Here is a 14,393-nt window from a genome sequence, read left to right as displayed (position 1 = left end):
GTGCCTGACATAGTCTGTGAATCTCAATGAGCTCATCTCTTGAAGTACTTTTGGAATTGAAGCACAAGCCTCCTCAAATGACCACTGATAAGGATCACAATGAAGTATTCAATTCCTCATATATCACACAAATAGTTGTGGGTAGGCTACCACAGTAAATACTTAAATAAAAGGTTGCTAAAATGCTATCTTTGCTTTGAATCACATGATGTAAGTATGTAGTTAGAACGGACTCAACTGAGCGTTCAGAATTAAAGTAGGGATGAGGCCGAATATTCGGCACCGAAAAATTTCGGCCGAAAATGGCTAAAAATGCATTTTCGGTTTTCGGCCGTATAGTTTTTAAAACCGAATAGTATAGCACCGAATAGTGTGAAGAACAGGGGTCCAGTATAATCTCTCAAAAAGCAGCCGCAGCATCAGTAAGCATTCTCTCTCTCCCCCCCCTCCCTCACTCACTCACTCACTCACTCCGTCTCGCATTCACTTCACTTCACTAGTCTGCGCAGCTGCCGGCTAACGAGTGTAGCCTATGTATGTCATTGCGACCTGCCGCTCGTTGTGTAAGCTTAGCTCCGTGCCAGGCAGCGTGCCTCCGTCAAGCTTGTTAAAGTGTTCATTGAGGAGGAGCAGAGCCTCCGCGATTTTGATTGACAAAGATAGCAGTTAGTAGAGTGCTGTTTGTCAATTCTTTGTTGCTACAGAGCATAGCACTAAGCAGTGCTAAGGGCTAACAACAACAATGCATAAGGATGTCTGTCACTGGTGTTAGTTGTGTGAAGCTTGTCAGAGTGTTTGTCAGCGAGCGTCTCGGTTTGGCTGCTGAGTTCATGTTCAACCTCTTCCAGAGAGAGATGGAGACACACACTGTGTGTGTGTGTGTGTGTGTGTGTGTGTGTGTGTGTGTGTGTGTGTGTGTGTGTGTGTGTGTGTGTGTGTGTGTGTGTGTGTGTGTGTGTGTGTGTGTGCGTGCATGCATGCGTGCGGGGGGGGGGGGGGGTTGGGGGCTATAGTGGCTAGTAAAAAAGATGTGAGATGTAGGGTCCTGTCTGGACTCTGTAGTTAGATGGATAGATGAGGGACAGACGGTAGGAGGAGTGGGCACCTTGATATCAAGTTCTAATATTTATATAACTGCTAAAAAAATATACAATCATTTGGGCATAAAGAATAAGTTCAATGATAAATGTAGGGCTGATAATGACATACGTGATATGGCATGTTCAAATCATGTAATCAAAAAGTTAATTTTGAGCCCTGATAATGGTGATTATTATTATAGTTTTGTATGGTTTTGACATAATCACGTTTGCCATAATAAGGTAGCTTTACAACAAATGGTACAAAAATGGTAATAAAAATACATTATGTGCATAATATATATTAATAATATTCGGCTATTCGGTATTCGGTTTTCGGTTTCGGCCAATAATTTTGTATTCGGCACATCCCTAAATTAAAGCATTTCTTTATTTTTCTTAAAGCATGTGTAGTGTTGCCCGGAAGTGGGGATTGAACTCGTGATTCCCAATCGCCAGACCAGCGCACAACCAGTGGTGCCAATAGGGCTAAACCCAATTAGCAGGGCTGTTGTCGACCTCTGTGAAGTTGGCACCCCATATGATGGAAACATATATAAAAATGGTGTCATTCTTTAGTGCTGGATTTGTGCTGAATTGTGCCGTGCATTTTATAATTTGTGCTGGTATCATTATTGAGATATTCTACACAAAACCACTGTACTGCTCCTATGTTCTACAATCAAATACTGCTCCTCTACACCGCCCTCTGTAGGGCAATCACTATACTGCTGCTAAATCTGCTAATTCATAACCATATAAATATGTATAATATAAATATATATATAAACACAATTGATGATTTCAATGGCACAAATTGAGCACATCCAGCACTAAAGAATGAGACCATTTCTTCCCGATTTGGAGCCAAAAAATTGGGGGTGCAAGCCTCAGCAAAACTATAACTTATCTCAAAAATGATACCAGCACAAATTATAAAATGTACGGCATAATTCAGCACAAAAGAATGACACCATTTTTATATACGTTTTCAACATATGGGGTGTCAACTTCACGGAGGTCTGTTGTCGCTGGTTCATGGCTGGTACTAACTGTGGGGGCTACAATCACCCCCCCCCCCCCCCCCCCCCCCCCCCTGATCTTTGGAGCACGCCCTCGCGCTTCACACACACTTGGCGGAACGTGGACCTGTCCCTCATGCGAGGATATCACGCTCCTCATCAACAACGCCAGATTGTAGTGATGCGCGGAAGCGGGATTGAACCCGGGACTCCCACTCGCCAGATCAACGCACAACCAGTCGTGCCAATAGGGCTGAGCCCGATTAGCAGGGCTGTTGTCGCTGGTTCGTGGCTGGTACTAACTGTGGGGGCTACACATGCAGGCTACTATGCAAGTTTTGAATAGTAGCCATTTGTAGTGACTTTTCAGACCAATATTGAAGGAGGCTAGGGATTTGCACTACTAAGGCCTGCAGTAGCTCACAGTGATCAGGCTATCCACAACTTTCCAACATCCCATCGTGCATTGCGCAGAAGGCGAGCGGCATGCAGCCGAGTGTGATCTACAAGCTCACAACGGTTGCATCTGCGACGCGACGTGAGCTTGTATGTCTGCTGTTAACCGGAAGTGTCCCGCAGATAATGCTACAGTAAAGTCTTGTGGAAACAGGTGGATACAAATGCACAGAGTGCTGTAATTGTGTTCTGCCATCTAGTGGCACAGACATGACTGTGGCGGCAGTAACATCTGCTTTGTAACTACTGTAGTAAACTTTTACTTTACTATTTGTGCAGACCTGTAAAGGTCATCTAAGGTAGCCTGGGTTCCAGCCCTCAACAGAACACCACCCTGCATGTGTGAAAGAGGCTGGCAACGCCAGGCTACATCTAAGGCTTTAGTTCCTTATGTGTTTCTGGTAATATTATTGTCCGCTCATTTGTATGTCCATTATCCATGGAAAAAAAAGAACACAAAAAATCCACCTGCTTTAGGCTCCCTTTTGAACAGGACAGGCTGCAGTGATTAGCATCCTTTAGCATCCAGCCCTTCCCAACTGGATTCCACAGAAGGGGTTTGGGGACTTGAGTCTGACTGTGTGGCACAATATACCAGTTTGGTACAGTCAGAGACTGTTGAACATGCTGTTCAAAAGCATCCTCAGATGTGAGACTGGCATGTCTGTCTAAATACAACGCAGCTCATCAAGACGGGAACATGGCTGGCCTCTTTCTTAGGCCATAGAGAGCGAGGGCATATTGCACATGTTAAAGTCTGGTAGACTATCTGTCAAGCCAAAGGTTCTCAGACCCTGAAGCTCATTTATGTGTTCCTCAGCTTGTTGAAAGCTGTTGATTTGCTTTTTCTGAACAAGCTTCTCGTTGTATCGCACTACCGACTGCGTCGTGCCACTGCGCCACCGTGCCCCCCCGGAGTTGATGTGTTTTAGTAGGCTATCATCTCTTTCTGGATTCAAAATATGATCAGAGAGATGGTTTTAATTTGAAATATCAGGCTATGTTCAGGTTAAACAGAGAAAAAGCCCTGCAATGCAGAATGCCTGCAATTGGGCAACACTACAGATTAAATGTTTCACAAATATTTTCAGACATCTCTATGGGAGATCTAACTATCCATGCGTGTGTGCGTGCTCTTTCATTGGGAAGTGACACAGTGCTTTCCATTACTTTATTTATGAATGAAACATCCCATTAAACAATGCATGATTATTATGAATGATTGCATACAGTAAATGATTATTTATTACGAATGATTGCAATCGTCATTATTGCAAGTCACGAATTATCACAATTATAAACAATTGTGTAATAAGATTCTTTTAATGGTAAATTATAAGACCTTTTTTCATTTCCATGTCCATTTAGATCAGTGGTTCTCAACCTGTGGTCCGGTGGCCTACAGGTGGGCCGTGAGGATAATGTAAGTGGGCCCCCATATAAATGGCAAAACAAAAAACTAAGTAAAGGTAGAGAAACATATATATATATTTTATCGTGATTCCAATGAATAGGAACTTATTTGAACCGTTTATCGTAGCTGGCGCTCAATCGATTGACTGATGGTTAAAATGCTCTGAAGATGTATACGCGCGACCCACCCATCTGACAGTGGCCTCGTATACCAGCCTCTTCCTGAAATTCTGATTCGATTCCTAGTGAGCAAATGGAATGTAGCTGCAGGAGGAGGCGGTTTACGAGGCTTTTTGATATTTTCAAGTAGGCCCTGACCCCAAACAGGTTTAGATACAGTATACTTGTCTGTGGTCAATGCATGTGTTTGAATATTAACTCAGTAGGCCTACGAGCTAAGAGTTGCCATTGACGGTGATGGAAAGAAAACTGCAAGAACATTTACTCAAATACAAATGTGAGGAACTTTTACTTTATTTGGATGTCAGTTTTAATCAAAGATATTTTTGTAGTTGTTTTTTAGTTTTTAGTTTTGTTAATCACAAATAATCTTTTCTGGGGGTCCTTGGTACAATATCTTGTCAGATACCGATTTGGGGGCCTTGACATGAAAACGTTTAAGAATAAGAACCACTGGTTTAAAGGACACATGTTGTCAAAAAGGTTTATCATCAGTGGGCTTCTGTTGACATGGATTTGTCCTCCTCTCTCCACTAGGGGTCAGCTTCATCTTCATCTCTGAAAACACAAACAATCCCATCATTAGAACCATGCATTGTTCTGTGGAAATAGCCTACAACGAACCTCTAAAGAATTAGACTGTTGTAAATAACCAGTGGTGGACAAAGTATAGGCTATACTCAAGTACTCAAGTATATAATCTAATTCAACAACAAATCAAGAGTTAGAGGCCAATAATATGAAGTGAGCTGTTATAGCACCACCATTTGATTTGATAGATTTGGGTTGGTGTTTCTAGCCTGGCCTACTGGCAATATACCTGCAAAGTCTCACAGCAATCGGATGTTATGGATTTGTGGCATTTTGTGCAATCCGGGGCACAACAATTGCAGTCCATCGGAATGAAACCCGAAAAAACCTGATGGAAATGTTTTTTAGAAGGAAAAAAAAAGAATTTATCTTTGGAGTGGATCGTCACGTGTGAACAGGGATTATGTTCCGATTCTAGCACACCCGTGGGTGTCTCTTGAATACTCCCATGCGCAGATCGGAGCACCACAGCGATCTTTAAAGGTAGGTGAGGTCACACAGCTAGGCAGGATGTCGATCACCCCCACCGCGACCATACGCCCGTCCAGCCAGTACTGCTGGTGGAAGGAGCCATAGCCCGCATCCGGCCCTTCAGGAGGCCACTCCGCCTCCAGCGGAGAGTCGCAGAGGAACCTCTGGAACTGGCTTTGGGAGGGCTTGTCTGGGGGGTCCTTGTGAATGGCCATCTGGTATAGTTTGTACACCTGGTAGGAAGCGTCGAAAGAGGCTTTGAACTGTGGGCTCGGGGGGTTGGAGCGCACCAGCCTCACCTCAAGGCGAAGCTTCTGAGCCTCGGAGATGAAATCCTCCAGGATTGTGGGCTGGTTGTGGGCTTGCTTCCGACACGGAGGCCGGCTGGGATCTGCTCCTATTCCTGGTTTAGGGGTTGAGGTGGGTGGTCTCCCATCCGGTACGGGCACTGAATCATTTCTAGATACTTCGGAGACAGATAGATCAGAGTCCCCAAACTCCGTCTGAACGTTGGTGAAAACAGGTCCCTCTACTTTATTTTCCTGTGGGCTGGTTTCACTACAGCCAGCGTCCACTGTGGGCCGCCTGTGTTCCGTTCGCGATAATTCTCCTTCAGACAGAAATGTGCTCATTCTCTTCAGGATCCTCTTGTGAGATTTGGACGGCTGGAAGTTCAAGGCACGACACCTGATGGTGTACTGGTGACAGCATGTCTTGTTCAGCGTAGGCTTGTAGATGTACTTTCCACTTCGTCTCCAGCCTCGGTCTAAGAGGTCCTGGTAGTCTTGCACCGTCATGGTGTGGGACCACATTCCATGAGAGAAGCTTCCCTTTTCAGTCTTACAGTAACCACAGCGGCTCTCATCTTCACCGAAATACTCGACAAGTGTCCGTGATTGTTTCCTGCCATCTTCAATGGCTGCAATGGTAACCTGAATATGTTTCATAAACGTCTGTTTGTCTGACGGGAGGAGGATATGAACGTGGATATATTTTGGAATCTACAGATACTCACCTTCAGTTCTTCAGCACCGGGAGACCTCCTAATGAGATGGGTGACAAGGACACGGAGACAGATACAGTTATTGTTAGATAGAACTAGTTATTGTTAGATAGACCTAGTTATAACTTATTGGTAAATAGAGGAACTTATTGGTAGTAGATAGAGCTAGTTATTGGTATTGGTACATGTATCTAGTTACTGATAGAGTTAAATGTCAAGCACCCAACACTCACCCAGAGGCAGTTCAGAACATGTTATCTGAAGCCGTTCTAATTTATATCAGTCAAGTTATGACATCAGATCATGTAAAAAAAACACGTTGGTCAACTTTGTCTTAATGCATGAAAGTCACATTTAGCCCCTTTGAGTACAAAATGGACACACTAGGGAAAGGGAGATTAATATTATGACGATGTCATCAAATAGCAGCATGATGACGTCATGATGTTGGGGTGCATAAGGCCCTGCCTTTGTACTGTCGGCCAGTTTTTTGAGGAGAATAACCTGAGTATATAAATGGTAAGGGGGAATTCATTTCCCAGTGGATTCCTCAGGACTCATGTCAGTGCAACCACACGTGCAAGACTGTATCAAGTACGTATATTATAAGTAACTTTTACCAATTATAGAGGGTTTAAATGCCCGGATATGCAGCTCGGCAAATAAAAGGTGAATTGATCCCAGTGCATGACGGAGGACATATATCACGATAAATGAAATCTCCACAATGCGATTATCGTGAGTGTTTTTTATCACGATAAACGATAATATCGCTTATCGTCCCATCCCTACTCCTACGTCTGGCTTTGTATGTATGACCATGGATTGTGTGTGTGAGCATGGATCTCCATGTATGGAGATAACTGACAGAACGGCCCATACAAGGAGATATACATGTGTCGTGTTTGATACCATCACTCTGGTGCGATTTCTTCTCAAATGTGCAAATAGTGGTTTTCACTGTTTACAGTGAAAAGGTTTTTCGTCATTGTGTAGATGATGGTTTTCACTGTGGTTATACTCCAGTGTAGGTATGCCAGTGACTCTTCAGGTTACCTGACTGACTGAAACTCTTGTCACACTGTTTACAGTGAAAAGGGAATATGCTGGTGACTCTTCAGGCTAGATAACTGACTGAAACTCTTGTCACACTGTTTACAGTGAAAAGGTTTTTCTCCTGTGTGGATTCGCAGGTGAATCTTCAGGGTAGATAAATGACTGAAACTCTTGTCACACTGTTTACAATGGAAAGGTTTTTCTCCTGTGTGAATACGCTGGTGTGTCGTCAGGTGATATAATTTACTGAAACTCTTGTCACACTCTCTCTTTTTTTTTTTTTTTTAGATTTGTTTTTTTTAGCATTTTATGCCTTTATTGATAGGACAGTAGACTGACAGGAAATGGGGAGAGAGATAGGGAATGACATGCGGCAAAGGTCGTCCGGATCGGGAACCGAACCGGCGACGCCACCAGGCATCATAGCCTAGTATGTGGTATGCGCCTTGACCACCAGGCCAGCGGGCGCCCCCTTGTCACACTCTTTACAGTGAAAAGGTTTTTCTCCTGTGTGATTTCGCAGGTGAATCTTCAGACTAGATAAATGACTGAAACTCTTGTCACACTGTTTACAACAGAAAGGTTTTTCTCCAGTGTGGATTCGCTGGTGAATCTTCAGGGTACCTAACTCACTGAAACTCCTGTCACACTGTTTACAATGGAAAGGTTTTTCTCCTGTGTGAATACGCTGGTGCGTCGTCAAGTGATATAATTTACTGAAACTCTTGTCACACTCTTTACAGTGAAAAGGTTTTTCTCCTGTGTGGATACGCTGATGTGTCTTCAGGTTAGTTAACTGGCTGAAACTCTTGTCACACTGTTTACAATAGAAAGGTTTTTCTCCTGTGTGAATACGCTGGTGTCTTTCCAGGTGACTTAACTTGCTGAAACTCTTGTCACACTGTTTACAGATGTGAGATTTCTTCCCTGTACAAGTCAGCTGATGTGTCTTTACTTCTCCTGGTTGAGTTAAAGTCTTGGTTGGTTCATTTGTGTCTCCTTGTTCCTGGCTGGTTGCAATTCTGGATTCTGAGGGGACCTGTCCATTTATGGGCATTTGGCAGTAGAGGTCATCATGGTTCGATTGAGATCTGAAGTGTGTACAATCAGTACAGCGGACCCTAGTCTGGGGAAACCACACTCCTTCCTGGAGTGGCGGTTCATCATCAAATCTGCATCTATCCATGGACTGTGATAGGGAGTTTTAGGTTCTGTTGGGTAATGGACAATTTATTTATCCTCGATCTTTCTGACTCCCTAGGTTTACTATCTCATCTCACGACACTTAGTACACACAGCAAATGCTCTGGTCTCTGTGGAATGAAGTGAATTAAAATTATGTTCAACTCTTATACATGCTGAGTGACCTCACTCACAACACATGCGTGGTTGCCGCGCATGCCTGACAACACCGATGTGCACAGGCTGCCGCCACTCAATATTTGAGCTAGAGTGACGTCATCAATATGACATCACCACTGTGATGGAAGAGATCCACGTAGATGCCAGGCCATTATTAGACCCAGTTTATTTTATTTTTTTCATTCAGTAACTAGAAATGTTCAGTTTTTTAGACCAACGCACTTTGTGTGCATTAACTTCGCCTACTGAAAAGGCTGAGATGACCCTGGATAGGTTTACGATAATACTCGTGCTGGTTTATTAATGCTAACGGTCTATAATAATGACGAAAGTATGTCTTTTTTGATTTATTGAATTACAGAAAACAATTACTATCACTCTAAACAATTAACATTCACTCAGATCTTAGTTTATCAGGTTACGCGGTACCAAACTCATGTGGCCTCAACTTAAGATGAGGTCATATTACACTAACACTAAAACCTTTCTCAACACATTAAAGGTATTGAAACTAGTACATTAATAGGGAAGAAACACAAATAGAACAGTACAACTGCAATAACAGCATGGATTATTACAATATACATTTCACAGGCAGATCATAATTACCGGCGGCCAAATCCTGAATTAAACTCATTCATAAAGGTATGAAATTAACTTGACAAGAAATACTGTTCCTACGAAACAGTGTGGGCTCGCTGCTCCCTCATTGGCTAAAGGCCCTGCCTTTGTACTGTCGGACAGTTATTTGAGGAGAATAACCTGAGTATATAAAGATTTGTGAGAACATAATGCAAAAGATTTCATGTGGGTGTTGTTGTTATTTATATCAGGTCGCACTTGTTGGTGATGATATCACCTAGAACGCTGCTCCGTATTGGCTAAGGGCCCTGCCTTTGTAATGTCGGTCATTTTTCTTAGGAGAATAAACTTGACCTATAAAGATTTGGTATAACAGAGTGGGCGTAAAGTATAGCATAACATACTGATACTAGAAATACTGTTCCTATATGAAACAGTGTGGGCTCGCTCGTGACTATACTCTGCAGCGTGCTAACTGTCATGTGAAGCTCAACCAATACTCCAGCTAACACCACTCCCAGATTTTTTTCCACCAATTGTGCCTCATTGTCTAATGGAACACGATATACGGCGGAAATAATTTACGAAACCATAGTGTTTTCGCCTTTGAACTGTCTGCGGCGGAACTCACTATATAAATAATGAGGATAACATAGTGTTCTCGCCTTTCAGGCGAGCCCACAACTAAGCATAATCAAGTCAATACTGGAGATGTGGCGTACCGCATACAGCATGGATTTATACACAGAGAGGGCAATTCTTTCAACATAATATGCTGCAAGTTCAGGAGGAAATTCTCTTGAATTGGCATGGATGGAAAGGGGACATTTGCATTTCTTTCACCATAGTAAAAACTGCATTCGTGGTCTGGAGAAGGCAGGTATTTACAGACCTGTAAAAGGGCTCAAGCCCCTTTTGATGTCTACGTGTGCACGTGCCTGTCACTAACCTTGCTCCTGTCTCCTGTAGTAGATGAATCCAGACAGAGAGAAGAGCAGCCCCACAACCATACCTGATGCTCCCATGAGGACCTGCTTCCTCTCTGACTCCAGCAGGGAAGGATCTGACAATATAACAACCGCAACACAATGATGTATTTATTACAAGTGCTTCTCAACCTGGACCCAAAGGAAAAATAAGACCATTACTGTGTCAAAAGTAATCAACCAATTAAAATGTGTCAAATGTTGGTCAAATATGACCTAAGAAAGAAGCCTTGAATTGCGTTGTGAGCTTGCAGATCGGCTATTTTCACAATATGTATCTGTGGAAACGAGTCAAACTAAATCAACTCCTTCAATTCCAACTGATGGTCAGGGTGGGGGGGGTCCCCAGTTCAAATGTGATTATTTTGGGGGATCGTGTCCTGAAAAGGTTGAAAACCTTTCATATATCATTATGACATGTTATATTATATATGATGAATATACAGTAGATTCCTGTTTAAATACAAAGAACAAAGTTGAGATTCACTGTCATGAAGATTAAAACATAATACAGTAGAGTGACATACCCCAGTCCACCACTAGAGGCTCGTTCAGGCTGGAGTGTCCCTGCATTCTCTCCTGATCAGAGGTCAGTCTCTCATAGGGCTCCACTGGAATAAGAAGAACATTATCAATGCATTGATAAGAAAAGTAACAGTTTTGAACATATGAGGTTTACATCCCAAGAGATCTATCTATCTATCTATACATACATTCTCACTAAGGCCAACGCCGACTTTCACGCCCAATTCCACCCGCTCTCACTCATAGGCACTAGACAGGCGGTACGGGACTCGCCGTTCATTCGCTAGGAGCCGCCGCCATAGTGACACATTATACGCCCATTATAGCCTCCCAGCTTATAGGACCGCTGTTCATTGGCTAGCAGCTGTCGCCATGGTGACATAATATGTCGCTGTTTGCATCTCTGCTGCCTGTGTCGTCTATGTGTCGCTCGCAGATCTCACCCAAAGTGGGGTAGCTATGGGACTCGCATGACAAAACAAAAAGAAGCAATGCTTTAACAGCACGCGTGTCCCTGCAAATGCATCGAACCAAATGGACCCGAGTCACCCGCCAGACAGTTATGACAGCCGTGCATGTTTGGATCGAGCCTCAAAATACTTCGACTGCGAGCACCCACAAGGGCCGAGCCTAGAAAGAGCCCGGCAAAGCCAGGCGAACTTCTAGTGAATTACGGTACGTTTTAGGACCCCTGCAACAGAGTACAACACAACAGGGTGACATACCCCAGTCCAGCACTAGAGGCTCTTTGAGGCTGGCGTGGTCCACCATGCAGGAGAGCTTCACTCCAGATCTGTAAAACACGCACGCACGCACACACATACAGTATTAGCAGTGTCTGCTATGTAAGCCATTTACCATGAGAGGGAGTGGGTTGTTGGCTGATTTACCACTGTTTCACCCTGAAACAACTTCTACCATATAAATGAAAGAAAACAGTTCATTGATCTTGGAAATGTTACAACTGCAACACAACAGTGGGCGGGATCCATGAGCCAACTCAAGGTTGTTGACTGATTTACCACTGTTTTAAGCCAATCAGAATTCAGTATCTGAACATGTGACCACAAAAAGTGGTAGAAGTAGTAGTTTCAATGAGTTTCAATGCACACATCAAGTTCAAAGCCAACTTGTTTTTTTTTGTCACATGACAGGTTTAGATCTGTGGATAAAACATTTATATTAGTTTTTTCAGTCAGTAGTATTGTAGTCTTCTGGAAAGAAAGAAAGGAAACAGACCAGATATTAAAATATGTGGACATAAACCTATAGCTCACATATTTCAGAGGTTCCTGAAATGACCAACAATATGGACATAATTATTTATAAAATAATAACCTATGTTGCACCTATAGAGATTAGTTTGAGTTATATTAAAACATTTACAACAGATTTGGACCGTTCTGCTTTGTCTGGTTGATCTTTGAAAGACCACTCATGTTTAGTCTCAAAGTGATAAAGACCACTCATGTTTAGTTTCAAAGTGAAAGACCGACCCTCATGTTTAGTGGTGTGTTTATATGTAGGCTATACAGTAGGTGTCTATTAGATGTGTACCTGGGTGTGTACTCCAGGTAGGAGTGCAGCTGGTAGTACCAGTCTCCACCTGGCAGCAGCACATCAGTGGAGGGAGAGCTGGCTGGTTCTCCGTCCATCAGCCAGGTGATGTTGATCAGTTTAGGATAGAAGTCATAGACGCTGCAAATCAGCATGGACTTATGGCTGCCAACAGGGGGCCTCACTGGGGTCTGTCCGGTCAGTCTCACATTGGGCTCAGCTGGGAGAACAAGATTTTAGTGTTATTAGTGTGGTTGCCCACCGGGGGCAATGCTCTATAGTTCTAGTGCTACTTTATTATGTATTTATTTATATGTTAAATATAAATGAATGTTGTTGTTTGGTCAGCAGATGGAACCAGATAATAGTGACATATTTTACAAGCACGTCTCTGAATGTGATACAGTGTAGAATACAATTATATATTGCCATTGAAACATTATATTAAATTATTACAAAACAATTCAAATGAATCAAACTGATGTCCATACAGTTCATAAAAAGAGGCATCCAGTGTTACACATTTCCCCACACTGATCATTAAAGGTTTATCTTTATCTTATTTTTAGCTTATCTTATTATTTGCACTAACTTACATAAACAAAAAAACTAACAACAACTATGTAAACTAGAATTACATTATAGGCCTACTATGAACAAAAGAAGATTAGAAACAAAGAGGAACATGATTCACACATCCTGTTATTCCTGTAAGACAGAACTGAAGACATTGAGTTATAAAAGCAGGAAGTGAAAGGAAGTCTATAGTTAAAGTTATAGTCTAGAGTTTTAACCATTTAAATCCTATATTCTTCAGGGTTAGGGTGATATACCGGAAAGAACAGATATGCAAGATCACAACATGTTGGCACTTCAGCAATCAATGCCTCAGATAACACACACACACACACACACACACACACACACACACACACACACACACACACACACACACACACACACACAATCGATCAATCAATCAATCAATCAATCAAACCTGTCCTATGCAGAACATTGGAGTACTCTACTTCAGCTTTGGGTTTGCAGTATGCCTCTGGCTGTGCTCTCATCACAGCGAGGAGACCAGGGTCAATATTCCATCTCTCTGCTATCTTCCGACCATACTCAGTGTAGCCATCAAAATGCTCCACCCTGCTGTCCCACCTCACAAACACCTCTCGGTTGAAAGTATACGTTTGAATGTACTGTATGTCCTGCAGCTCAGCGGAGTTGAACACACACTGGGCAGCCCTAAAGTAGAGATATCCATCTGGAAATAGAAACATTCAGATGTCATTAGTCTTAAATGTACTGTATACTGTCTCTATAATGTAACAGATTTAATTAACTAATTAAACGCTTGAACCCTCTTTTTTGCCCTTTTTCTTTTTCAGGCCAAGGACCCCTAGCTGAGAGAGGAAGCAGGGACCCCCACTATGGTTGTATACAATTGTGTTGCAGATTAAACCTTTTCATAGATTCCATAGACTTGTTTGACAGCACTATCACCAGTGTTGTGTCAATTGCACGTTTTCTTTTTACACATAATCCTTTCTATTAATTAATGTTGGATTCATGTTAGTGTGTATAACGAGACGTAGATCAGCTATTTTTGGCTAATATCCCTCCCCCCAGAAAATGGATGCTGCGGTTCAACTGGTTAATACTGATAGACTATATATCTATAACGTCAACACAAACTGAATGAGTAACTGATTAATGAATGAATATGGAGTTTACCTGCTCCATGGAGACAGATGAAACACAGTGAAACACTGAGCCAGAGTTTAGCTGAAACCATGTTGATGAGATGATGTTCTGAGGTGGAACTGAAAACACAGACTCACATCTCTACGGTCTCTACTCTACAACAACCAATGAAAAAGCACGGTTCACTCTCATCACTTGTTGTCATTAGGCAGACATCAAACAAAATAATCTAGTACAGCAGATTATTTTATTATCTTTTTTTAAATGTTTTTATCCCACAATTTTATAACCCATTTTTCACCCGGTGTCAATTGTCTAATCATGTAATCCTGGGGGCTACACTCCCTCTGCCAACCTGGGGAGAGCAACGGACTGACCTCATGCTTACTTCTATCACGAG

General features: G+C 42.5%; 1 protein-coding gene and 1 pseudogene across 2 annotated transcripts; both read right to left on the bottom strand.

Annotated features, from left to right (window-relative positions):
* Nucleotides 1–3,935: 3,935 nt before the first annotated feature.
* LOC308296609 (H-2 class II histocompatibility antigen, E-S beta chain-like) lies at nucleotides 3,936–14,087 on the bottom strand. The gene is made up of 8 exons (XM_080739934.1): nucleotides 14,024–14,087; nucleotides 13,281–13,553; nucleotides 12,284–12,503; nucleotides 11,452–11,519; nucleotides 10,729–10,812; nucleotides 10,165–10,278; nucleotides 6,228–6,255; nucleotides 3,936–4,708 (listed from the first exon to the last, which is right to left on the bottom strand). The coding sequence occupies exons 1-7, from the start codon at nucleotides 14,082–14,084 to the stop codon at nucleotides 6,230–6,232; spliced, it is 846 nt and encodes a 281-aa protein (XP_080596060.1). The 5' UTR covers nucleotides 14,085–14,087; the 3' UTR covers nucleotides 3,936–4,708; nucleotides 6,228–6,229.
* LOC308297431 (arginyl-tRNA--protein transferase 1-like) lies at nucleotides 5,143–6,122 on the bottom strand (annotated as a pseudogene). The gene has a single exon. The product of its transcript is annotated as an arginyl-tRNA--protein transferase 1-like (transcript).
* Nucleotides 14,088–14,393: the final 306 nt, after the last annotated feature.

The sequence above is a fragment of the Nannobrachium achirus genome (assembly GCF_963921795.1).
Source record: "Nannobrachium achirus genome assembly, chromosome: 13".
Taxonomy (NCBI): Eukaryota; Metazoa; Chordata; class Actinopteri; order Myctophiformes; family Myctophidae; genus Nannobrachium; species Nannobrachium achirus.
Note: the sequence above shows the minus strand (reverse complement) of the source record. Positions and strands in the feature narration are given on the sequence as shown.